The sequence below is a fragment of the Hyaloscypha bicolor genome (genome assembly GCF_002865645.1).
Source record: "Hyaloscypha bicolor E unplaced genomic scaffold K444scaffold_53, whole genome shotgun sequence".
Classification (NCBI taxonomy): Eukaryota; Fungi; Ascomycota; class Leotiomycetes; order Helotiales; family Hyaloscyphaceae; genus Hyaloscypha; species Hyaloscypha bicolor.
Window position 1 is genome coordinate 3546519 of NW_020194555.1, and position 24287 is coordinate 3570805.

Here is a 24287-nt window from a genome sequence, read left to right on the forward strand (position 1 = left end):
AGTGCTGATTTGACTTGCAGTATGGCTCTCAGTAAGGTGTTGAAAGGAATCGATAACAGCTCAGCAAGTGAAAGTGTAGTGAAGGCGGTGGGGGGTGTCAATTGTACTTTCGTGTGACCCTGGATAAGAACAAGGGTCGCGTAACCACCAGAAGAAAGCACGGCTGAAACTACGCTTGTAGCTTCAGAACTGGTTTCCCGGTATCGATCCAGTAGGATCTTCTTCTTTTCAGTAGCTTCCATGATAGCGATCAGGAACTGAGGAACCTGACTACTGCTGTCACAGTGAAGACTGAAGAGATGGACTTGGGGGCGTCTTCGATCCATAGCATTCTTATCTGAGCAATACTAAGGAGAACGGTAATGAGGAGATATACGTTGATGATGCTTGAGGGTCGGATAGAGCGGACATGTTCAAAGTGAGAGAGGAGGCACAGCCCCAGCCCATCGACGAGGACGAGCGAAGCAGCAGCCAATGAAGGCAGTCTTTCTGACACTGGAATTCGTCGCGTAAAGTATTAACAGTGCGCACTGACGCTCGTTAATAAGTGCAAGTAGAGTCTATGGTATCATTTAGCACTTGAGCATTGTCTTACGCAGGGTACAAACCAGCTTGTTTCCATGAAGCAAACTGCGAGATACTTTGCTCGATTGTCTATACAATTGATTTCAACCGAAAAGGTAGAGCAATGAGAAAGAGAGCCGATGGCAATATCGAAAGTATGGAAAACTCGAAAAGGGGGCTGAAATCGAAGTGGGCAAGCAGGCAGTTGAGGGCCGAAATGATCAAGGCCATCTTCAAAAGTGGTCGAGTTGAATGCCATGTGGCGATAACATCTAAAAGCACCGACAATGTAAACAAGAAGAAGAATCCCGCTTTACACAATACTTTGGCTAAAGAACTCCTTCCATGTGCCAAGGAAGGGGGAGTGCGTCACCGAAGAGCCACCATAGTCACGTGCAAAGGTGTGATTTCACTTTAGAATAAGTAGCCCACTGCGGCGGGTATGAAGCTTCTATCAACCTGATGAGACAGCCTAGACACAAACTCCACAGCCCCTTCATGAATCTATGTTTTGACCGAGGTTTAGAAGCGAGCCCCTGCGGTTGTTGTACAGGGGAGAGAAGCACGTGATGACGACTGCCTAACCTAACCTTAAGCGAGCCCCAAATCCTCTGCAACTCTCGCTCCTCTCAACTCCATTTCCACATCCTCCAACCTCACAATGCCACCTAAACGCAAACCCTCCACCTCCACCGCGTCAACCCCCAAGCCCCTGCCCAAAGCCCCCCTTCCCCCGCCGCGCAAATGGGCAAAAGCTCACCCGCGCTTCATCGTCCCTGAGCTCCGTCGGCGCCAACTCCCAACCTGGGGCTCTCCCTCCACCCTAATAACCCGCCTGAAAGCGACCGACGCCCCCTCCCTCCGCACCCCAGAGTCCCGCCTCACAACCCACAAAAAAGCACTCAAGCGCCTCCAGACCTCATCTCTAAAACACATGATTCCTTTCCATCACTTCAATAAACTACCGTTAGAGATTAGGGAGAGAGTTTGGGAATTCGCACTGCCTGGACCACGAGTGCTGACGCTCGATACGAGTCGGAATCTAGGTGTGTCCGAGCGGCTGATTTTCTCGAGCGTGTTTAAGGCGAAGAATCCGGCTGCTTTGAGCACGTGTAAAGAAGCGCGAGCCGTTGCGTTAAGACGGTATCGACTGGCTTTTGGGACGAGTAATGTGTATTTTGATTTCAAAGGTGGTGATATCTTGTATTTCGGGCCTGAATGCTTTCACGGGACATTTCTGGATCAAGAGTGGGGGTGGACGACATCGACGTATGTGGGTCCGAATGAGCCGTCGAGGGCGGTGAAGGTTTGTTTAGCGGAGAGAGTGAGGAGGGATTTGGAGGCTGTGAGGCACCTTGCGATTTCGAGGGGACTGTGGGAAAATCATAGGGAGCGGTATGCGTGGTTTGAGTATCAGCGGGTGCTAGGGTGGGATAATTGTTGTGGTGAGTTGTTGAGGAAGAGGTTGCGGAAGTTCAAAAGTGTGGAACGAATCTCATTTGAACATGGCCGCCAGCGAGTTGAACACCCGGAAGGTCATGAAGTGTATTGTGGCGGTCCGGTGAGCGAGGATCCGTGGTTTGAAGAGAGGCCGTTTGATTGGAGAACGATGAATGCGAGAGAGACGTTACATGTGAAGATGTATAAGGAGCATGTTCCCTGGCTGGAAGAGTGGCTTGAGATGGACGGCAAGTGGGAGGTCACAGGGGATTTGAGTGCGGTTGCGTTATTGAGTAGGTGGGATGCGAAGGATTTGAGTGAGGAGGAGAAAGAGGAGGGGGTGCCAGAGGCAAGGTTGGTGGATATTAAATTTGTGCCTGATGAGCCGAAGAGGATCAGGGAAGAACTCTGGCGGCACCGATGGGCGGAGCTTTTGGGTGGTTAGCTGATCTTCAACTGTTTCAGCGTGGTTTCCTTAAAGACCAATAAGTAAGGAGTGTATAATTCGATGTGGACTACTGGGGAACTTTGGATCTGGTGACTAGTTTCATTGAGGGAATGCGAGAAATTCCAGCAGTTTTGATTAGTGATTCAATTGTGTAGAAGGTCCCTAACAGTTGCTGTCATTCCAAATTCCTACCGTACCAAAGATTTTGGGACAACGGAAAGAGAATAGCTAATCCCCTTGTCCCAAAGACTCTTGGACATTGAATCAAGTGCGAGTTGTAGGTATTGTTGAAGTTGTTGAGCATCCATTCCTGCATATATCTCCTTAAGAGAAAGGTTTAGTTTTGAAGCAAGCCTAAGCTGGAGCCAAGGTTATCGCATTGCCCTGGTCTCGTCGAGTTAAGGCCAGTCCCTCTGTTTGGGAAGAAGTCGAATCTGTTCTGTCGCACCTCTCAACTTCCTCAGCTCTCAGCCAACTCCCTCTTCCTCGCTTTGTGACGTGGTGTGCCGATTCTATTTAGGCCGGGAAAGCCTCTTGAGCCGTTTTAGAACTGGATGCGGAGAGGACCCGAGCACTCCTGCGAGGCGGTGATAGCAGAACTCAAATGCAAAAGGAGAGAGAAAAGGTACGGAGATACAATACTGTTGTACAGTAATTCCAAAGTCCGCATCCTGTAAGAACCTGAGATCTTGGCACGGTAAAATCTGCTGCTATGTGTTACGTGGATAGACGCGAGGCTGTTGCACTGCCAGGGGCTGCTCTGACACTGCCGCATGCACACGGAGAGAGCTTCACTCTAGTCTGACCACTTTCAGGAAAATCCCGCGTTTCCGGACCAGAGGCATATCCTCCCTCCTCCCGATCGGGTAAGAAGGCATGAGAGAAATTGCCGTGCTAAGCGGAGACGCTTTCCAGATCTCACATTGAGAATATAGGAGAATTGGTCTTCCTATCATCGAGTTTTGCACTCCTTGGATGGAGTATGAGCATGGACCAGGTCCGCAAAAAAAATTAAAAAAAAATTACATGCGAAGCAGGGAGGGATAAGCACGGGAAGACGGGTAGAGCCGTGAAGCAGAAACAGCAGTAGGGAAGGCCAAGATCCCTTTGGAGCTTGGATATATGATAATGAAGGCATATTCGTTTTCGAGACGTCAATGAGGAGTAAGTGGATACTCGGATTCAGTCGCCGAGCATGGAGCGGTTGTTCGAGAAGACCTACCGTGGTGGCTGAACGTCAGGCCGGCGACGTCTTCCTTCGATCCGTATTGTTGAGGATATTCATGTGAATCCGACCTAATTCTTGGATAAACGCCATTCAGTTGAGGATAGGACCGCTAGAGACGTCGGCAAGACAGAGTGTAAGGGCCGAGCCCAATTCATCCACAGGCGAATATGCGGACGGAATGTGATTCAACGCGCATAGACGAAATGGCTCGCAAGCATATCCTGACTTCCTGCTCTCGTACTCTGATTCCAAGAATTAAAGATGGCGAGAAAAGGAAGATGGAAGAAGGTGGGAAGTCTTGCGAACGGCCCTTAAGGCGTAGGATGGCGTTGCGCATATTGGAAATCCCGAACTAGAGGTCAGCCGCGGTAATCTTCCGGCGTGCCGGAACGCCTTGATGCGCAGCTTATGGGGTCTTACTAGCCTATCTATACGCTGTGAAGGTGAGTCTTTTGCTTTGTGCTGACGGGCTTTGGAAAACTCTGCCTCGGAGGCTCGCACGATATTCCTGAAGAGGGCCTTCAGAGGCTGGGAACCCTAAGGTTCACATGAGACGGCCCTTAAATGAAACTTAAGATTCCCGGGGGGAATTTTTCCTTGGATGGCTCATATTGAATGAACCTTGTATATATGCTTCCTGGCTGAGGAGTTCCTGGTACTAAATCAAGCTGCTGAAGTCGCCTTATGATCGAATGTCTGCACGATGGTGATCATGGCATCACTACAAGACACGGGACGCGTGGAAGGAATAGTGCGAAACAAAACGTTTTATGACCCCTATCTTGAAACAGAAAACGCAGGGGGTTCAGGTCACATGATCAGCCTTGCATGCAGTGTACCCCGCACCATCTCTTTGAGCCGCGAGCCTCAGAGTGACATGCCTGTTTTGTGAAGTAGAAAAAAAAACGAGACTCGAGGAAAACATGGATAATGAAGCACGAACGCGGGCATACGGAGCTCAACTTGAGCATTGCGGTCCGATAAGGAAACGCTCTTCCTTGACACCATTCTGTCACACCCAAACCTTCTCACACTTTAAAATGCAAGAATTGGCCCCTCCTGTACTGATGCTCGAGGCCCCTTTCGTCATCGGTCAGGCCGCAGGAGATCCGTCACTTCTTGCATGTGAATCCGCGAGATTGGATTACGATGCCACATAATGTGTGGCGATATCGAAACGGCGGGGTTGGGCCAAAGATAGATGAGAATGGGTGACAACGAAATATATGTTAATATAATACGGTCGATAAACGATTGTGCTGTCCTTGGGAGTAGGAGAAGAACGTGGGGTATATGTGGGATGCAAAGCATGGGATGCATCTGATACGGCAACCCTCCCACTCTGGCGGCACGCAATCTGTGCCCTTCCCTTCTTTTTTTTTTGTTTTTGTTTTTTGTTTTTTTTTGGGTACCGTCGAGCTCCGTCTCCAACAGATGATTGCTCTTCAAGAAGCGTATCTCAGGTTTGTCTCAAAGGTTTGTCTCAGAGAAGGCACATAATGGAAGGCAGATATTCTTGTCGGCTATTTGCGTCGTCCCTGGAAATAGGGCTAGCCCGGGGGGCGCCCAAACCCCCAGAGGCACAGTTTGATCGATTCAGGGTCGGGCTCGTGCAATGCAGGGCAGCAGCGCGGCCTCCCACGCCCAGGGCAACTCTCCGAGACCCGAATAGTGGACCCGGCTTTTGGAATCGGCAATGGCTTCTGGGCATTGGCTGTGCCACAGGCCCACACGGGACGCAGAGACGATGCCGAGTTGGCCACGTCTTGGGGGATTCGTGGGTCGCCGTCAAATCGCCAACTAGAAGCCGTGCCGGGCAGCAGATCTGGCTGTTAACAGCCACAATCGGCGCATGGCATGGGGAGCTTGCCAGATATCCTGCTGGGATGTCGTCTGCCGCAGCAGCCTTTGTTTGCTTCCTCGATCCGGCGGAAAGTGATTTGGTGCGGTTGTGACGCGAGGTTTGTCTCTTTTCTTCTTCTCTGGCCGCGGGCGAAAAGAAGGTTTTCTGGCGGCAGCAGCGACTAACGCCCACCACTGAGTGAGCTGACCTCGCCTGACGCATGGTCTGGCATGGCCATGGCAATGGGGGCGAGGGCGAGGAAGCTCGTGGTTCGCCCCTGGGGCGATCCTTGAATAAGAACGGGTGCCCGCCAAGGGGAAGCGAGAGGAGGTGAGGGACGCCGAGCGACAGCCAAACTGTGATGTAGTGGACGTGGATGGGTGGAGATCAAGCATCAGCACCAGTGCCAAAGCAGCTCAAGCAGCTCTCCACACGGAATGAGTCCCGGCAGAATAGCTCCAGAGCGAATGTCAAGCCAGAAGTTCCAGCTACCGAACTTCGAACCTCCTCCTCCTCCTCCTCCACATGTACCCGGCCGACCATAAAGCTTGTCGATTCCTTTCCTTCCCTTCCCTTCCCTTCCCTTCCTTCCCAGAAAAATTCTTCATGCTCTCTTCTTTCCCCAACCTGCGAACCACATTCCTTTCAACGATCACAACACTTTCCACAACTACCCCTCGCCGCTTCTCACGCACAGCAGCAATCATGGGCGTTACCAAAACTGTGCTCAAGGAAGGCAAAGGCCCTATCCCCAAGGTCGGCGACAAGGTCACCATCGCATACACCGGCTACTTGAAGGACACCAGCGCTCCCGATAACAAGGGCACCGAGTAAGCTCACATGTTTTCTTGAAGCTCCCCCAACCCACATGCCTCGTCTCAAACCCACCCCAATCCACATGCCAAACCCTTGCTGACTTCTTCTCTCCTCAGATTCGACTCCTCTGTTGGCCGCGGTAACTTTGTCACAGCTATTGGCATTGGCAATGTCATCAAGGGTAATGACCCCTCCATACCCCACGAAGCTTCCTCGGTCTAGGGATAATTGAACATACCACAGGTTGGGATGAGGGCGTTACCACCATGAAGCTTGGCGAGAAGGCGACATTGGACATTACGAAGTAGGACTTGGGTAGAACTCCATGAGCAGAGCAATGCTGACCCTACTTCCAGTGATTACGCATATGGTGACCGGTGAGACTCCGCTCCGCTCCCCATTCTTCGATTTCGTCAATCAATGCACTCCACGTGCAGACGACTCATGCTGTGGAATCATCGAAATCACAAAATCTGCACCGGAGCCAGATCCTGCCCCTCCCTCACTCGGATCTTGAATACCCTTTTTGCATCTGGCGCATAACTGACATCTGTGCAGCGGCTTCCCGGGTCACATTCCACCGGGGGCTGATTTGCTCTTGTAAGTTACCTAGGCGCGAGGTCCGCAGCTCTGCACGCCACTGACTTGGATGCAGCGACGTCGAGCTCCTCAAGATCAATTAGATCGGTTGGGCCTGGCCAATATGTACCACCATCACCCGTTCCCTTACGTTTCTGCGATTCTAGACGTCGGCATCCACAATTGAAGTGTGATGGCAGGGTTGGAGATCCGGGAATAGCGAATCAATAAACGGAGATGCTTCTCGAAACACTTTTCCGTGCTTGCTTGCTTTTTATGTGCTCCGTCCTGTCAAACTTGCGCCTGCATGAAAATGGGATCAGGAATTGCATCTCACGGCACGGGTGTTCCCATCGTTATCTGCATCGCCGCATCCTTCTCGGATGTCGTCAAGAATTTTATTCCCATGGGGATGGGTGTATATCATGCCCGTTATTGACACGCGCTCGCGAAGGCGAGTCGAGGCGAATAGATCGCGCCGGAAGATCGTGGTTAAATCGCGTGAGATTACCTTAATGATTTCCAATGACAATAATGCGGGGTCGTGCGGGAAAAGTTCCGCGCCCGGCCAAAACCCGTCTTCCATATGGCTTCGAGAAGGCCCGAAGGAAAGGAGGACAAACGTGCAGTGGAGTGCCCAAGAATTGGCTGACGCCATGGCATAACAATCTGCAACTCAGATCACACATCTGCTTACAGACTTTATGCCTTCGACGAGTATTCCAGGGCCCCGGAAGAACAATGTACCGTGTACTTCCGGAACGCCGTGCCGTGCACGTGACCTATGTTACGCCTTGCTGCCTTAACAGTTGGTGCCTGCTTCGAAATCCAGCCAACAGGCGAGGTTTAGCTCCATCAGTCTCGAGCCTTCCATTCGAGAGGCTGTGAAATCACCGCAGCTGCCTCCTGCCTTCTCGCCATAAACCCAAAACTGCCCACTCTCTTCTTCCCTTCTTCATACAGCTTGTCTTTCAAGCATCTGCATTCACTGTTGAACACCAAAATCCGCTACACTAGTCGACTCAAGCTACGCTGGTGCTAGATCACCTTGACGGGATCAGGCCCTGGTACTCATTAGGACCTGAAGAACAACTTCACTTGGGACGCCGATCAAACGCCACCATTCCATCACAGGTACAGACCGACGGTGAAGGCAAGCTGGGGAAACGAAAGCTGTCCAACGCGGACAACCCCCAACCACTGAAGAGAACGATGACGGTGAGTAGGCAGCGTGCATCTTCACAGCGGAAGAGCTACCTGCAAGCTCAAGCTCGAACTTCCCGCTATTCGCAGGCAAAGCAAACACAGAAGCTAATTATTTTCCTGGGCAGGACTCCAAGGACGTCGATATGGAGACCAAGATGCAGGTGGACGAGTCGGTGGTCGGGCACAACGAGATCGATGAGTCGCTGTACAGCAGACAACTATACGTGCTAGGACATGAGGCTATGAAACGCATGGGAGCTTCAAATGTCCTCATTGTTGGGCTGAAGGGTCTTGGTGTTGAGATCGCAAAGAATATCGCGCTCGCCGGTGTCAAGAGTCTCACCCTCTACGACCCCGCCCCCGCCACTATCGCCGACCTCTCCTCACAATTCTTCCTCCACAAGGAAGATATTGGCAAGCCTAGAGCTGCCGTTACTGTCTCCCGTGTCGGTGAGCTCAATGCATACACACCCGTCACTGTTCATGAGTCAACAAGGTCTGCAGTCCATCAGAGAATTCGTTCACCAATCCCAAGCTAACTTTTTCTACAGCCTGACTTCGAACCTCTCTCAATTCGACAAGTACCAAGTCGTTGTCCTTACCAATACCCCCATTAAAGACCAAATTATCATTGGAGATTACCTGCATTCAAAGGGAATATACTTGGTGGTAGCGGACACTTTCGGGCTGTTCGGATCTATATTCTGCGACTTTGGCAAGAACTTCACGGTTATCGACCCAACAGGCGAAGCCCCAGTCAGCGGAATTGTTGCCGATATTGATGAGGAGGGTCTGGTATCTGCTCTGGACGAAACCAGACACGGTCTCGAAGATGGGGACTTTGTTACCTTTACTGAGCTGGTGGGAATGGAAGCCCTGAACTCGGCGGAACCACGGAAAGTCGCTGTGAAGGGCCCATATACCTTCTCTATCGGTGATGTTACCGGACTCGGCCAATATAAGAAGGGTGGTATATACACGCAAGTCAAGATGCCCAAGTTCATTGACTTTAAGCCGATCTCTGCCTCGCTCAAGAACCCGGAATTTCTAGTCTCCGACTATGCCAAATTCGACCGTCCAATGCAGCTTCACGTTGGTTTCCAAGCGCTGCATGCTTTTGTCGAGTCACATGGCCGTCTTCCCAGACCAATGAACCTGGAAGATGCGGCCATTGTGTACGGCTCTGCCAAGGCATTTGCCGGACAAGAAAAATTGGAGGTCGAGATCGATGAGAAACTGTTGCACGAGCTAAGTTTCCAGGCTCTCGGTGACTTAAGTCCAATGGCGGCTTTCTTCGGTGGTCTTGCCGCCCAAGAAGTCCTCAAGGCTGTATCTGGAAAGTTCTCGCCAATCACTCAATGGCTGTACTTTGATTCTTTAGAATCTCTGCCTGACAATTCTCCAAGAACTGAGGAGTTGTGCCAACCCCTGAACTCGAGATATGATGGCCAAATTGTTGTCTTTGGTCGAGAATTCCAGGAGAAGTTGTCAAACATCAACGAGTTCCTGGTTGGTGCTGGTGCTATTGGTTGCGAAATGCTGAAGAACTGGGCTATGATTGGGCTTGCTACTGGGCCAAAGGGGAAGATTAGCGTGACGGATATGGATTCGATCGAGAAGAGCAATCTGAACCGACAATTCCTTTTCCGACCAAAGGATGTTGGACAGCTAAAGAGCGAGTGTGCTGCTGCGGCTGTTCAAGCGATGAACCCAGACCTTAAGGGCCATATCGTGACGATGCGAGACCGTGTAGGGCAGGATACGGAGCATGTTTTCGATGAGAAGTTCTGGAGTTCATTGGACGGTGTTACAAACGCACTAGATAATGTTGACGCTCGAACATACGTTGATCGTCGATGCGTCTTCTTCCGAAAGCCATTGCTGGAGAGCGGTACGTTGGGAACCAAGGGCAACACTCAAGTCATCATCCCTCATCTTACCGAATCCTACTCCAGCTCGCAAGATCCACCGGAGCAATCCTTCCCTATGTGTACACTGAGGAGTTTTCCCAACAAGATCGAGCACACCATCGCCTGGGCTCGTGAGTTGTTCGAGGGATACTTCGTCAAGCCCGCCGAGACCGTCAACCTGTATCTGAGCCAACCAAATTATATCGAGTCGACTCTGAAGCAGGGAGGAAACGAAAAGGCCACACTTGAGATGATTCGAGACTTTTTGGTTGAGGATAAGCCTCTCAGCGTTGAGGACTGCATCAAGTGGGCACGTATCCAATTCGAAAAGCAATACAACAACGCAATCCAACAACTGCTGTACAACTTCCCTAAGGATTCGGTCTCGTCGAGTGGACAGCCATTTTGGTCCGGACCCAAGCGTGCCCCAGACCCATTGAAGTTCGATCCGAAGAATGAGATGCACTGGACGTTTGTGGTTGCAGGAGCCAACCTCCACGCTTTCAATTATGGTATCAACGCCAAGGATATGGACGAAAGTACAATTCACAAGGTCTTGGAGAATATGATCATCCCTGACTTTTCGCCAAATTCTTCCGTCAAGATCCAGGCAGATGACAGCGAGCCTGTAAGTACATCTACGAATTATCATTTGGACTTTACTAACAAAAGCAGGACCCAAATGCCGGGGCAGGTGGATTCGACGACAATGATGAACTTCAGGCTATTACCGATAAGCTTCCACCACCAAAGCAATTAGCAGGCTTCAAGCTTCAGCCAGTTGAGTTTGAGAAAGACGATGATACGAATTATCACATCGACTTCATTACGGCAGCAAGCAATCTCCGTGCTGAAAACTACAAGATTGAGTTGGCGGACAGACACAAGACAAAGTTCATTGCTGGAAAGATTATCCCGGCAATTGCAACAACCACTGCCCTCGTCACTGGCCTTGTCATTCTTGAGTTCTACAAGATCGCCGATGGCAAAAATAAGGTCGAACATTTCAAGAATGGTTTCGTCAATCTCGCACTGCCATTCTTCGGCTTCTCCGAGCCCATCGAGAGCGAGAAGGCTGTCTATAAGAGCAAGAACGGCGAGGTAGCAATCGACAAATTATGGGACCGTTTCGAGGTCGACAACTTCACATTGCAGGAGCTCATCGACCACTTCGAGGAGAAGGGTCTTACGATCACTATGCTCAGCTCCGGTGTCTCCCTCCTCTACGCCAACTTTTTCGGCCCTGCGAAACTCAAAGATCGTTATGCGATGAAGCTGAGCGATCTGGTGGCTCATATCTCGAAGAAGCCGATCCCGGATCATCAGAAGAATGTTATCTTTGAGATTTGTGCGGAGGATCAGACGGGCGAGGATGTGGAAGTTCCTTATATCATGATGAAGATGGGAAACTAGATGATTTAGTGATGTGCACAAATGATGATGGATGAAGAAATGAATTGGTGTTTATTGAAAGCGTGGTATGGAGGCTTCGGCGGCTAGATAGAGAAAGAAAAGAACCCCACTTGCGTTCCATTTTCATTACAAAATAGAAAGTCAATGAATCGAATGCGTTCTTTCCACCCCTTAGTTGATACTATTGTTGAGTGGCTGGTGCTTGCAAAATATGTGAGGATAAAGAGATCAGATGATATTCAAAGGTCATTTCTTGCGATAACAAAATTATTTCTGCCTGACCAGCTCAGCATCCAGTAGCATCCACCTGCGCTCAGTGCCAGCGATTGCGCCCTTCCGTACCGCAGCCTTCTGCCTAGCGATTTACTTCATCAGGAACCTCATCCTTCCAAGCAGCCCATCAACTTCTCACGATCTTTCAAGGCAAGTATAAGGTCTGCCCCTTCGCCCCTCTATACATCTGTTGGCCTTACTAGGCCATAATCACGACCATCCCCAGCCTCTATCTACCTGCGAAGCGCAAACGATCCTGCCCAGCCTCGAAGCTAGCCATATTCGTCTCCTCCCTGCGACACATTTGGGGAGACTATGATGGTAATTTACAACATCTCTGTTTATGGCTCATCTAATGTGTTATTAGGCTTTTGAGCCTGAACCACTCACCGATGATATACAATTCACAGAAGACGATAAGAATAAGGATGTTATGGTAGCTGAAGGCAAGGGTCAATGGGTATATTGGAAAGACTGCATTGGCGTTTCATATAAAGAGAATGGGGAGAATAAGATACACAATATGAACTCTGGCAGAGTAATACTGCAATCGGGGATTCAAGTATACTTTGCCAAAGGTTACGTGAAGGAAGGCTAGCATTGCGTGATGTGGAAATATGAATTACTTTTGATTTGTCATGTTTAAAACGCCGCGAATAGCGAATATCACGAGGATGGACAAAACAAAGATGTAACGACCTCCTTCTTCACTTGATGTAAGACTCTTGCAGCTGGAACCTCCCTTCATTATACGATGAGATTGATCCGAGATCCATGAACGGGTGAAGCAGGGTCTTCTCTTACCAAGAAAGTCTCGTCTGAGTCGCCGTCTCGCCGCAGCATTATTGGGAGAATGGAAACAAGCAGAACACAACACATGTCTCCTTCCTTCACGGTTCGGTATCCAATTACGGTATGATCATCCCGTGTAATGTAGACCCGACGAGCCATACGGGTCCATGTCATTTTCTAAATGAACGCTGTTGCTAATCTTTCGCGAGCTCGACCCTCAAGGGAAGGGATGCTGATGAAACAATGCTTTCTTTGGCGATTTGGACAGATCTTCTCGAATTCTCAAAGATATGCGCTAAAATCTGCTCGGTGCAGGAGCAGAGTCTGAGAAGGAGGATCCCGCTACATGGGGGAACTCTTCTGGAAGTGAAAGCATGAGGTCATCGAGGATTTATTCGGTGGGAGATTCGACGGTGTCTGATGAGACGACGATGTTTCGGAGATGGTCCATTAGAAAGGGTATTTTCTTTTGCAGCTCCGTCTCGAGGCTCGTTACTATTAACTGATTCTGATCCATGATCTCAGAAAAGGCGAAGCCTGTGTCCTCCATCATGAACCCTCGCACGCGCAAGACATTGCTGCGCACGATCTTAGGATTCACATCCAAATCATCCCCACCAGGCGCAGCTGGAATAGCGGTAGCAAACAGAGCACATTCATTTTCCCTGTACCAGTCAGGCACCCATGTTGGAAGCTCGTCGATACTTGGCGCGCCAACATGCTCGACAGCAGATAGGATGCGCAGACTCTTCGTCTTTTAGTCACCGCCACCGCAAAGTTAACGTAGACTTGAGCTTTCGACAACTTATAGTCTGGCTGTGCAATCAACTCGGTGCCTCCCATCAAGGCGCTGGGATGGCTCAATAACCCGTAAACACATCTCTCGGATCCGTTGATTGGTGAACACGGGCCCAGCTCGCCACTTCTAGGAAATTGTATATTGGCTTGCAATCGCTGTTCGGATCCCAAATGAGCGCTCTATGATTGGCAATCCGGGATTTGAGCTGTAGATTGGCGACGAGGAAAGCTACATTGTTATCCAAGAGGAATGTGAACTCAACAACCTCAGGCCAGTCTATGTAGTGGCGACCATAGCACGACAAAGCATTAGACGCCAGACCTAGTTTGTGAATGATCCAAACAAGGTGAAAAAAAGGGAACATCGAAGAGATCCTTGATCGCCTTCCAAGCTTGCCATTCTTGATTGGAATCCACGCTCTGATCCTTGGCGATCCCGCGATCTCAGAGAGCTTTGGCTAGATAGGCGTACTTGCCAGGTTGGCGAAACAAATCCCGCGGATGCTCGATTGCACGTCCAAGCCAGCCAAGGACCCTCTGATCCCTGGAACATATCGAGTCCATCTGTGCAACCTGAGACTGCCACTCCTCGTCATCTTCTTGGCTTATACACAGAGCGTCTGCCCACAAGCGTCGGACGCTATGTATCGAGCGGAAGCAAATCAAGGCTTGAGAGAGACTTGCAGTGATGCCCATCTCTTATCCGTTGCCGGTGATAGTATCGATTTTTGCCGGATCACCCCATACGTATGAGATTGCCTCGAAACCCTCTCCTTCGATCTGTTGGACCACAAGCTCCGGCCCGCAACTCGAGGGCTCGGACAGCCTTGCGCGGAAGTATGTCGTAAACGGAAGGCTGTGAGCGAGATATAGGCGTAGAGTGACATCGATTGTCTTTGGCAAAGCAAAGATTTAGCAAACTAATGCTTTGGATGCCGTTGGAGGTCGTCCTTTTGTTTCTTCACTCTGAAGGACGAATGAAAAAGAAGCAGAAATAGCAAAGAAACAATCAATCTTGGCATCTCGCCCAAGAACAACGACAAACAGGTTCAGAGCCTCATACCGGCGAATTCATTTCTTACTTCTCAGGAGTTCGCCGTGGAGCCAATGCCCTCCCGGACATGATATATATCCGAATTTAGGATGCTTGCCTCTGGGATACGTTTTGCACTCGCATCCCCTGTCATTGACCTGGAAGAAATAACGCTGATCGAAAGAGTGATGAAGTACCGAACCCCCTTTACCACATGGAAAGCGACCTTTCGATCCAATTCAACGCCAAAAATGGAAAATATTCATCACATGACTATCGTAATGCTCAAACTGACTTATGCTCGTCAACAATTCAGGGGTCCTGACAAAGATCTTACTGTGTGAGTGAGAGGTTTTAAGCGGCGGGCTTGGCACGCTTAATAAGGACCCTGCACGCGCTGTCAGCAGCTCTGCAGAGAGGGGTTTCCAGTGCCGTCATCATTAGCAAGCACCCCCTGCAAATTAGACGGTAACCCCACTTCGGTACATCTACATCTACATCAACATCCCTTCTCCTCACTTTCAACACCAAAGAGTATTTAATGTTCTCTCGCGCCCGCCAACTAGCTGGGCACTTCCATTCTACCTTCAACCTCAATAGTCTACCTCTTCCACGTCCTACAGCAAGACTGCTCTTCTCCACAACTACAGCCGCCATGGTACGTACCTACCCCGCTCCCCTCCCCTCCCCCTGCCACAAGCCCTCCCCTCTTCAAAGCTAACCTTACCATCGACAGACCGAAGAAAAGATCACCAACTGGGTAGCGCCCGATGACAAAACCGGCGAATTCAAACGCGGCCAATCGCAATTCCGCAACTTCATCAAGAAAGGCGGCGAGTTCCCTCCCGAAGCAGGACGCTACCACCTCTACGTCTCGTATGCCTGCCCCTGGGCACACCGCACGCTCATCGTGCGCAAGCTCAAGGGCCTCGAAGACATCATCCCCTTCACGAGCGTGCATTGGCATATGCAAGAAAAAGGCTGGCGGTTCGCGACAGCTGAGGATAAGGAGGAGGATGTCAAGGCGGAGGGCGTGACGAAGGATCCGGTGAAGGGACATGAGGGGTATCAACATTTGAGGGAGATTTATTTTCAGGTTGACCCCGAGTATGAGGGACGCTTTACGGTGCCGACGCTGTATGATGTCAAGCAGGGGAAGATTGTTAGTAATGAGAGTAGTGAGATTATCAGGATGTTTTACAGCGAAGTACGTCCCTTGCCTCTCGCTTTTCCTCACTTTTGGAGGAAGCTGGCTAATTGGTTGGCAGTTTGACGACCTCCTCCCCGAGAAGTACAAGAACGTTAAGCTCTTCCCCGAAGCGCTGCAGACGCAGATCGAGGAGACGAATGACTGGACATACAACGACATCAACAACGGCGTCTACAAATCCGGCTTTGCTACTACGCAGGAAGCTTACGAAAAAGCTGTCATCACTTTGTTCAAGTCTTTAGATCGTGTGGAGAAACATCTGAAGGAGACTGAGAAGGAAGGTCCTTACTATTTTGGGAAGGAAATCACGGAGGCGGATGTGAGGCTTTACACGACGATTGTGAGGTTTGATGTCGTTTATGTGCAGCACTTCAAGACCAACATCAAAACAATCCGCGCCGACTACCCGTACCTCCACCAGTGGCTCCGCAACCTCTACTGGAGGGTTCCTGCGTTCGGGGAGACGACAGAGTTCACGCATATTAAGAGGCATTATACGAAGAGTCATACGCAGATTAACCCGTTTAGCGTCACGCCTTTGGGCCCGGAACCGCCGATTCTGGGTCTGCATGAGGAGGTGGAGGCTGTTAGGTGGGCATTGGAGAGGGCGAAGAAGTGAAGTTGCTAGGGGATGAGAAGTGGGAATATTGGAAAAAAGAGGCGTTGAGAGGGGATGAAGGATGGTAAGGGGTGCATTGCATGCTGTATGGAGTAAATTAGCATCTTCTTTTTCTCTTGCTAAGCCCGGTCCTTTGATGCATGGAGGAAGGGCTATACAATGTCCCAAGTACATCTGGGACAATCAAGTGATTTTTTTATTTTCATTTTCAACTCCTTCCATATCCCAGAAAGCGTTGGGACATTGAGAGCCTTTCAATGTTTCCAAGCCTTTGGTATATTAGAAAAATTGAATGATGCATTGGGGCTTCAAGCATATATAAATAAACACAAACTCTTTCAGAACTGTGCTATCTTAAACTCCAAGGTGCTCAAAATCCAGGAATGTCGAGTGTCCAATTTTCCGTCTAGCACAATGAGAACCGGCGATCCTATAGCCAAAAGGAATGACACGACATGACCGGATACATATTTTTTTCCATTTCTGATGTTAGATAGTGCCCAGGAGAGAGGCCAAGCGCTGATAATTCGTTTCCAAGCATCATCTTTTATCGTCCCATAGTTTGACCGGACGAAGGGCTGCTATCAAGAAAGAAGCACTTCATCTAATCTCCCATGATTCCCTTCATATGAATCACACACAAGGAAGAGATCTTCCATGTGTGTTCAATTGGTCGTCAGGTTTCAGGTGAACGATGCCCCGCCTAGAACTTAGTTTGAAATGCCTCTGCCGCGCGCGCGATACGATACGTTCCCTAAGACGTTGTGCGATCCATTGCATTTTCAAGGTATATTAATAAATCAATAACCGACGTCTAGTTTTGCAATAAGGTTGAGTATCGATTTTACTGCTGAGGACTTGGAGCGATAAGGGGAGGAAGGAAAGAAGGAGCGTAGTTTGGAGAGAGCCGAGTTGAGATAGCTGTTGTATTTTTCGGGTTCGGGTTATTGAGAATGATTCAATATAATAATGTGGAGGAATTTGTAGGTTGGTAGTGTAGGATAACTGCTGCTGGCTTGCCCTTCAACCTGACAATTGTGGAACCGATAGTAGCCAACCTCAATCATACCACACCTACCCCCCGTCCTGATTACAACACATACCTCTTCTAAAGCATCCAAAGCACGATGGAAGACTCCATCAAGGAATGCTGGACCAGCATGTGCAGGCTCTTTACTCATTAGCTCTGTTGCATCAACCACGACTCTGACAAACTCTGCTTCTACATTTCATGTCTTGTAATTTTTAGAACTTGTGTTTTTCCCCTTGTGTCAGAAAGTTGTAAGAGATGGCAGCTGACTTGCTTAAGTGTGCTATAATGATTATGTTGTCATTCTCTACTATTGAGAGTTCATCCGGTGTATAGATCCGATGACCTGCAGTCAGGATTTAACTTTCGTCGGACGAGGTGAAACAAGCAAAGAATATATGCTACATTATTGTGGGCTGTGATCTGTTAAGCTCCTAAAGATAGGAGAAGTGTGAGCAGAAATTTGGGCTGTGTTGTGCAAGAAAAGCTGAGTAGGGCAGCAGCGTCGATTTGTGTGCGAGTTTTTCTGTTAATGGGTTGCTAAATTGAGTCCCGCACACGGATGAGTCTTTATCGCTGCTCGGAAGAGGCACATCGAGTGCAGAGACCTTGGGTGTGAGGAAGGAAATAGGGTATGCCTGGGTGAATGCTGTCAAACCTCCTGTGCAAAGCATTCACTCACTGCTTTACTAGGGGCCGCATAAGCAGGTGCAAATGCAAATAGTATATTGCGATCTGGGGGGTGGAGGGGTAACGAAGAAAGTATTCTTTTAAAAGAGGACTTCGTTAACAAAGAGTATCTATTTTTGAGGGATATGTCATGGCGGGATCAATGCAATAGTCGAAGTACAAAGTTTAAAGAATCTCATGTATTGAAAATACTAAGCTAGAGAGTAAAGGAGAAGGGAATGCCTCGACCTTTAGTAGTCCTTCGCCAATCTCTGGGTCACTTGCTCGTTTTAGCCGCGTTTCCTCTCATGTAATATTTGCGGCAGATTATGCGGATTTGCCCACTATTACAGAAAGATCCTCAAAGGCCTTTCTAGGGAAAAGAGAAAGTAAAAGAAGATAAGAGTATTTAATCTTGGGGAGACCCCCCATATCCTCCTTAAGGAAAGGAGGAAGTAGAAAAGGTAGAAAAGGTAAAAGGAGTCTTTAATCTTGGAACAGTGACATTTTATTGTCACGTGAGAATTTTGCCACACCAGCTTTCGACAAGTCTAAATCAGGCTTTTAATAAGGCAGCTGATCTTAGAAGAAGAGAGACAACACGCCAGATCGGTAATGCAGTCCCTCCTCTATTGTACGGAGTGGCTACTGTGGCTTTAATACATTTGCCAAACGCCTATATAACCACATTATTAGACATGCCATTAATCCCTCTTTTATTTGGCATGCAAGTGCTCTCTACTCTGTCCTTGAAAGCCTCTTTCTTGCTTTGAAATTCTCCCCATCATTGTCAAAGCCCTTGGCTCTAGGATGATTCGGACTCTCTTGTCCCGTTTCTAACAAGCGGCTTCATTCTGAATTATACTTGTTTAATGTCCCCAAGGCACTCAGTTCCTAAAACAACATTTATAAGCGTATATAAAGTACATTAGGTGAGGTGCTTCTGCACGTCCAATTTAAAACTAGAATTTACCACTCACCTAACTATTAACCTCCTTATAAGTGCTCTTAGACTTCTTTCTTAAACTTAAAAGGAACAGTCTTTTCCCCAAGCTCGCTGCACACTTAAAACTAGCAAAGTTCTTTTATACTTCCTTGAGATAATGGTATTATGCTTCAAGTGCCTTTGGACACATTCTAGACAATAGTTGTTCTCAAAATTAATTAGCGTTGTCTATATATTTCCATCTTTTACTCTCTAATTGCTCGGTAATAACATCTTGAAATTACTTCAATTTCCCTATCCACGATTTTCTCGAAGTTTGAGATTTTGAAAGTGGCCTGCATGTGGTCTTAATCTCACAGCAATTCCCAACGGAGCTTGAGAAATAGAGATTTACATTTAATTTATATATTTGAACTCAGAACCGATGGCCTACAAATCTGGCACTAATTGAGGTCGACGATTGTACTGAGCGCTGTAGGCTTCTCGCAAAGACTCGATCTGTTCGCCATTTCCTTAGTTTTCTTGCTCAGCCACTGGCACGTGATGCAGCCTGCACCTCAGCTTTGCATCCATCAACATTATCATCTTCCGATGCCATTGCGAAGCGTAAATGCTATCTTGAGGCGAGACTCAAACATGCCTTTGTTTACAAAGTCAGAGAAGCAAGGGCTCTGGCCCCTTGCCACTAAAGGTCCTGACGAAGAGAATTGTATCGAGCATGTTCGATCTGCGCTGCAGCCTGGTCACATTCTATCTTGTCCTAACAAGTAGGCAGCATCTTTGCAATCCATGGTCTAGGAGGTGATAAGTTTCGAACTTGGACGGATAATGGGAAGCTCTGGCTCCGAGATCTTCTTCCCGAGCAGCTCCCCGAAGCCAGAATATTCACATACGGATACGATTCTACCGTAGCCTTCTCAAAATCTTCAGCGGAGGTCGATGATTTTGCACGAGACTTCCTTCATCGTGTCAACTCGGTCCGCAACAGTAACGCAGAGCAAACACGACGGGTCGTGTTCATCTGCCATAGTTTGGGAGGATTGTTGTTCAAGCAGGTGGGTTGAAAGGCAGCTTCTCGTCTCAGAAATGGGCTAAACTTGGTTGCGTAGGCATTGGTACTCTGCAACAATGACCAAAAATACCGACATCTACTGGAGAGAATTCATGGCGTTGTCTTCATGGGAACCCCTCATGGAGGCTCTGATATCGCTTTCTGGGCGTCATACGCTGGGAACCTCATCAACGCCGTCAGCTTTGGTACGAGAACCAACAAAGATCTACTAGGTGTCCTTCGAAAAGACTCATCGTTTCTGGGATCGTTGTCACAAAAGTTTGTTCTTCAATCTCGATTCATGCATATACTCAGCTTCTACGAGACTGAGAAGTTCCCTTTGCTGAATTGCCGCGTAAGCAAAAACCCCACTCGTTCCTTTGAGCGCTTCTGATCGATTTACCCCGAAGATTGTTGAAAAAGAATCTGCTCATTTGAATGTCTCAAACGAGATATTCCTACCCATAAAAGCAGATCATAGGACGATGTGCCACTTCTCGGATCCTGCAAGTCAAAAATGGATCTCGTTCAGCAGCGCAGTTGTGAACTTGGCTAGGGCAAATGCAGAAACAACTGCTATCTTGGATCCCCCGTTAAGTAAGCCTAGTGCAGAAATTTTTGTTCAAAGTCATCAGCTGAGAAGCGGCGAACAGTACGGTACAGAGAAGAGTTGAATAAATGGTTGGACCCGCTTCCCATGGTTGATGATTACAATCGAATCCGGGATCTACGCCTCGAAAATACTTGCCAATGGATTAATCAGGAATCCAAGTTTCTCGCGTGGAGAAGCAGCAGCCGCCGAAATGTTGACCTCTGGGTGAGAGGTCCACCCGGATGTAGCAAGTCCACGCTCGCCGCGAGTATCATTGATCAACTTAGCGTGGACCAGCCAACAGCTTACTTCTTCTGCAATGTCGAAGATCCCGATAGAAGTGATTTTACGAGGATTTTAAAAACTTTGACCTGGCAGTTGGTTCTGAAGAAACCACATTTTGCAGACGGTATTTACGACATCTTCCTTGAAACCGCAGGAGCCGCCACCCCTATCGAATCATATAAAAGGGCACTCGCAGGAATTTTGAAGGATGGAGAGCCGTGCTACATTGTAATCGATGGACTCGACGAGTGCCGCGGCAAGTACAGTGACATCTCGAAAGCCATGTTCCACATATCTTCACACGCCAAGCTGCTGGTGATAAGTCGTTGGATGACCTGGATCGAACAATGCTTCCCTCTTGGTTCAATGACATCGACTCTTGACATTGCAACAACCCATACTTCTAGAGATATCTCACTATTCGTCGACAGCAAAACTCAGGAGCTTGACCTGGACCCCGAATTGGTCGATAAATTATCTATTCTGCTCATCGCTAAAGCTAACGGAATGTTTCTCTGGGTCAAACTCACCATCGAATACTTGTCCCAGCAAGCAACACTCGAAGATACCATCGAAGCTCTCAAGAATCTCCCAAAAGATCTTGAAGCGCTTTATGAGCGCCTCGTTCGCCGTTTACAAGAGCTTCCGCAAAGCCGTTATAAGCTCGCGTGCAAGTTGATCCAATGGACATTTTCCAGCCTCCGACCTTTGTCACTGGAACAGTTGAAAATCGCTCTATCAATAACCCCTGGCGATAATCGACAGAAATATCCGAATAACATTCTCAATCTCGAGAAGTTTGTTCGCGAGTCTTGCAGTCCCTTGCTTGAGCTTGATGAAGCTAAAGGCACCGTTCGCTTTGTCCACGCCTCGGCTGTTGATTTCTTCTCACGATCAACTCGGCCTGCCTCACACTTCAAGTTCATGGAAGGTGAAGAACCTGCTTTCACCCCAGAGGTCACCAACCCTTACTGTGCGAGTGTGTGTCTCACCTACCTCTCCATTGAGGATATCGAGTTTGTTCCAGAAGATAGAGACCCACGAGTATACAACAGGAACCTGGACAAACACTTGGCCCGATACCCATTTCTACAATACTGTGTCTTAAACTGGTGGAAGCATCTATCTCTACCCCAGAGCGGCCCAGGACCCACTGCAGAGGCACTAGGAAACACAATTCGGTCGTTTACATCAAGCCAAAAATGTATTGTGCGGTGGATGCAACTGTTTCAACTTCTTGATGGACTTCATGAAGAAGGCACTCAAGCAACTCTCTTCAGATCTCCAGAATCGCCATATGCCTGGAGATTCGCCGACAAGGATTCTCTCTTCCATAATCTCTGGCTTGCCCCGAGTGGTCTGTTCACCCGCTGGCAATGCTGGAGAACAGAGATCTTTTTTAATGGAAACTATTCGACGCCGATTGGAATTACTTCATTCTTCGACTTTCTCGATGTTGTAAGATTAGAATGTGAAAGAGGAAAGAATAAAGACGAACGAGACCCCATCGGTCTAACACCTGCGATGCTCGCAGCCCATGGAGAAGCCCCGAATGTGCTGCAATATGCCATTGAAAATGGCGCAGATACGCTCTTAATAAGTGTATTCGGATATGGAATCGCTCGATATGCAGCGCGAAACAGCCCCTCCATCCTTCCCAAAGTTCTCGATTTAGGGATTCCGGTGGGTGTACCAACCTTGGATAACGGAACAACTTCAATACATGCAGCCTGTACCACTGCTGGCTTCCATCCCAGTGTTCTTCCACAACTTTTGAAACGTTCTTCCAAAGGCGACCTTAACACAAAGTCTTTCTCTGGGAGAACAGCACTTCACCTGGCTGCCTCAATAAACATACAATCATATGCCCGTCTAGTCTTTGACCGAGGAATGCTCACTGCTGGAGCTCTCCCAAACCACCGGCGACTCCATTCAGGTTCCACAGAGGAGGCTTTCATGCCATCTACTCGAGCAGAAGTCGAAACCTGGCTGCACTCTTGGAACAGCTACTTTGCTACCGAGTCAATTGGAAGTGATACGGAATCACTTGCCTGTCATGCATCAGAGTTGAACGAAGACAATATTGCAAGAGTAGTGCGCAAGATAAAAGCATTTATGGTAATTTGGCTGGTAGAAAGCGGCGCGTCAATCGAGGAAACGGACAGCGAAGGGAAAACTGCTCTAGATATTGTCCTTAAAACTGGATTTGCCGAAGATTTAGAAGTCATTGATGGCTACTGCCTCAGAAGAATCTCGAAAGCACTTGTAGCTCTAGGGGCCGTGGAAGTAAATCCCAAAGGACCAACGGCTCTAGAAGTTGCGTTGTTGCGGGGTCACTGGGTGACTGTGAAGTCTATTCTGCAAGGCGATGCGGCCGCGTCGAAACTTTCCGAGAACGATCGACGCTTTTTGTCTACCTCCATGGAGAAGGAACCTAAAACTCAAAAAGACTCGACGTCAGCATACGAGGAACAGTATCAGCCTCGGTCGCCAAAAGTTGCGCTGCATACCTCGTTCATATTGCGATTCTGCTTAAAAAAATATTCCAGACCATCGAGGTATCATGAGTCGATATATGTCAAGCTGTCAACATTGATCGTTGACTTTGCTGAATGCTGGGTTAAAACCAGCGACTTAGTGACTAGTTTCCGGGAAGCTCGTCGTCGAGATACCTTGTTTCGGTCCTCGGTTCCCCGGGATAGAGTGGAGGTATCTGTACCGATCGCGGATGGGGAGCTTCGAAAGGTGTCAATTTACGTCTTCAGCTCGAGTTATAGATCTGACTCGGACTCTTTCGGCATGAGCTACTACACCAGTAGCATCGTCGTTGGGCCTTCGAGTAATAGATCAAGGTATACTCCAAAAATATATTATAGTTGGCCTACCAATCCGAATTCCTTGAGACGGTCAACACCAGATATTCCAGCCGCTCCAATACTGGATATGGTTCGGCAGCCTGTGGATACAGGAGGGGTCTCGCTTATTGACCAGGCAAAAGAGGGTCTCGGGCTCGCACAAGAAGAGGCAATCATGGTCCCTTCCGAATCATTCGAAGTTCGTGATACGAATCCTTTCTCTGTCAACCCTTTCTCTGACGATCTTTTTTCTGACAAATGCTGGGTGCAAACCTGGTATTTGCCAGTCTCCATGAGGGACAGAGCGAGCCTTGGACCTCAAGGGATCTTGAATTGGCTCACGAGTATCTCGCCACGGGACTCCATTCGGCTTCGACCAACCCAGGATTTCTTTGCTCATGACGTTGCCTTGTATGGAGGCTTTGGAATTGAGATATATTGTGCTTGGATATGAGTACTTTCAATTGGTTTCATTCGATATTCAAAATGGCTTCACTATTCACGGCGGCATTTTTTTTTTAGTACCGGTTATTTGCGTTGGAAGCTCATTGTGCGCGATCTTTTCTTTGAATATACCGGAACTACTGAAGAAAAAACACACAGAGATATGGAAATTCCCTCGTTTTCTTCAAGTCTTTCTTTCAAAATGAAGGCTGAAACATCCTCCTCCAATTATTCGAATGCCTC

At 48.5% G+C, this 24287-nt stretch overlaps 8 protein-coding genes across 8 annotated transcripts; 6 read left to right on the forward strand and 2 right to left on the reverse strand.

The window, feature by feature from the left end:
- Positions 1–1067: 1067 nt before the first annotated feature.
- K444DRAFT_611011 (uncharacterized protein) lies at positions 1068–2666 on the forward strand. Its single transcript, XM_024879861.1, has one exon. It carries the CDS (start codon positions 1499–1501, stop codon positions 2447–2449), a length of 951 nt encoding a protein of 316 aa, XP_024739898.1. The 5' UTR covers positions 1068–1498; the 3' UTR covers positions 2450–2666.
- A 2497-nt stretch (positions 2667–5163) lies between these two features.
- On the reverse strand, positions 5164–5897 carry K444DRAFT_718193 (uncharacterized protein; the record flags this gene model as incomplete). Its single annotated transcript, XM_024888419.1, has 1 exon — positions 5164–5897. A coding segment is annotated over one exon (734 nt), but the record flags the coding sequence as incomplete, so codon positions are not given.
- Positions 5898–6228: 331 nt separating this feature from the next.
- Positions 6229–7022, forward strand: K444DRAFT_627849 (putative FK506-binding protein 1; the record flags this gene model as incomplete). Its single annotated transcript, XM_024882851.1, has 6 exons — positions 6229–6353; positions 6456–6520; positions 6583–6643; positions 6696–6716; positions 6898–6939; positions 6995–7022. The coding sequence occupies 6 exons, from the start codon at positions 6229–6231 to the stop codon at positions 7020–7022; spliced, it is 342 nt and encodes a 113-aa protein (XP_024739900.1).
- A 616-nt stretch (positions 7023–7638) lies between these two features.
- Positions 7639–11643, forward strand: K444DRAFT_558403 (putative ubiquitin-activating enzyme E1 1). Its single transcript, XM_024876823.1, has 4 exons — positions 7639–8136; positions 8250–8620; positions 8676–10662; positions 10710–11643. The coding sequence occupies exons 1-4, from the start codon at positions 8131–8133 to the stop codon at positions 11445–11447; spliced, it is 3102 nt and encodes a 1033-aa protein (XP_024739901.1). The 5' UTR covers positions 7639–8130; the 3' UTR covers positions 11448–11643.
- Positions 11644–12903: 1260 nt separating this feature from the next.
- On the reverse strand, positions 12904–13355 carry K444DRAFT_627851 (uncharacterized protein; the record flags this gene model as incomplete). Its single annotated transcript, XM_024882852.1, has 2 exons — positions 12904–13139; positions 13184–13355. The coding sequence occupies 2 exons, from the start codon at positions 13353–13355 to the stop codon at positions 12904–12906; spliced, it is 408 nt and encodes a 135-aa protein (XP_024739902.1).
- Positions 13356–14851: 1496 nt separating this feature from the next.
- K444DRAFT_611015 (putative glutathione S-transferase omega-like 2) lies at positions 14852–16521 on the forward strand. The gene is made up of 3 exons (XM_024879862.1): positions 14852–15001; positions 15080–15550; positions 15612–16521. The coding sequence occupies exons 1-3, from the start codon at positions 14999–15001 to the stop codon at positions 16170–16172; spliced, it is 1035 nt and encodes a 344-aa protein (XP_024739903.1). The 5' UTR covers positions 14852–14998; the 3' UTR covers positions 16173–16521.
- A 3072-nt stretch (positions 16522–19593) lies between these two features.
- Positions 19594–20262, forward strand: K444DRAFT_525260 (uncharacterized protein; the record flags this gene model as incomplete). Its single annotated transcript, XM_024874430.1, has 2 exons — positions 19594–19872; positions 19927–20262. Coding segments are annotated over 2 exons (615 nt in total), but the record flags the coding sequence as incomplete, so codon positions are not given.
- K444DRAFT_355869 (ankyrin) lies at positions 20228–24181 on the forward strand. Its single transcript, XM_024872134.1, has 2 exons — positions 20228–20465; positions 20522–24181. Exons 1-2 carry the CDS (start codon positions 20354–20356, stop codon positions 24052–24054), a joined length of 3645 nt encoding a protein of 1214 aa, XP_024739905.1. The 5' UTR covers positions 20228–20353; the 3' UTR covers positions 24055–24181.
- The last annotated feature ends 106 nt before the right edge of the window (positions 24182–24287 follow it).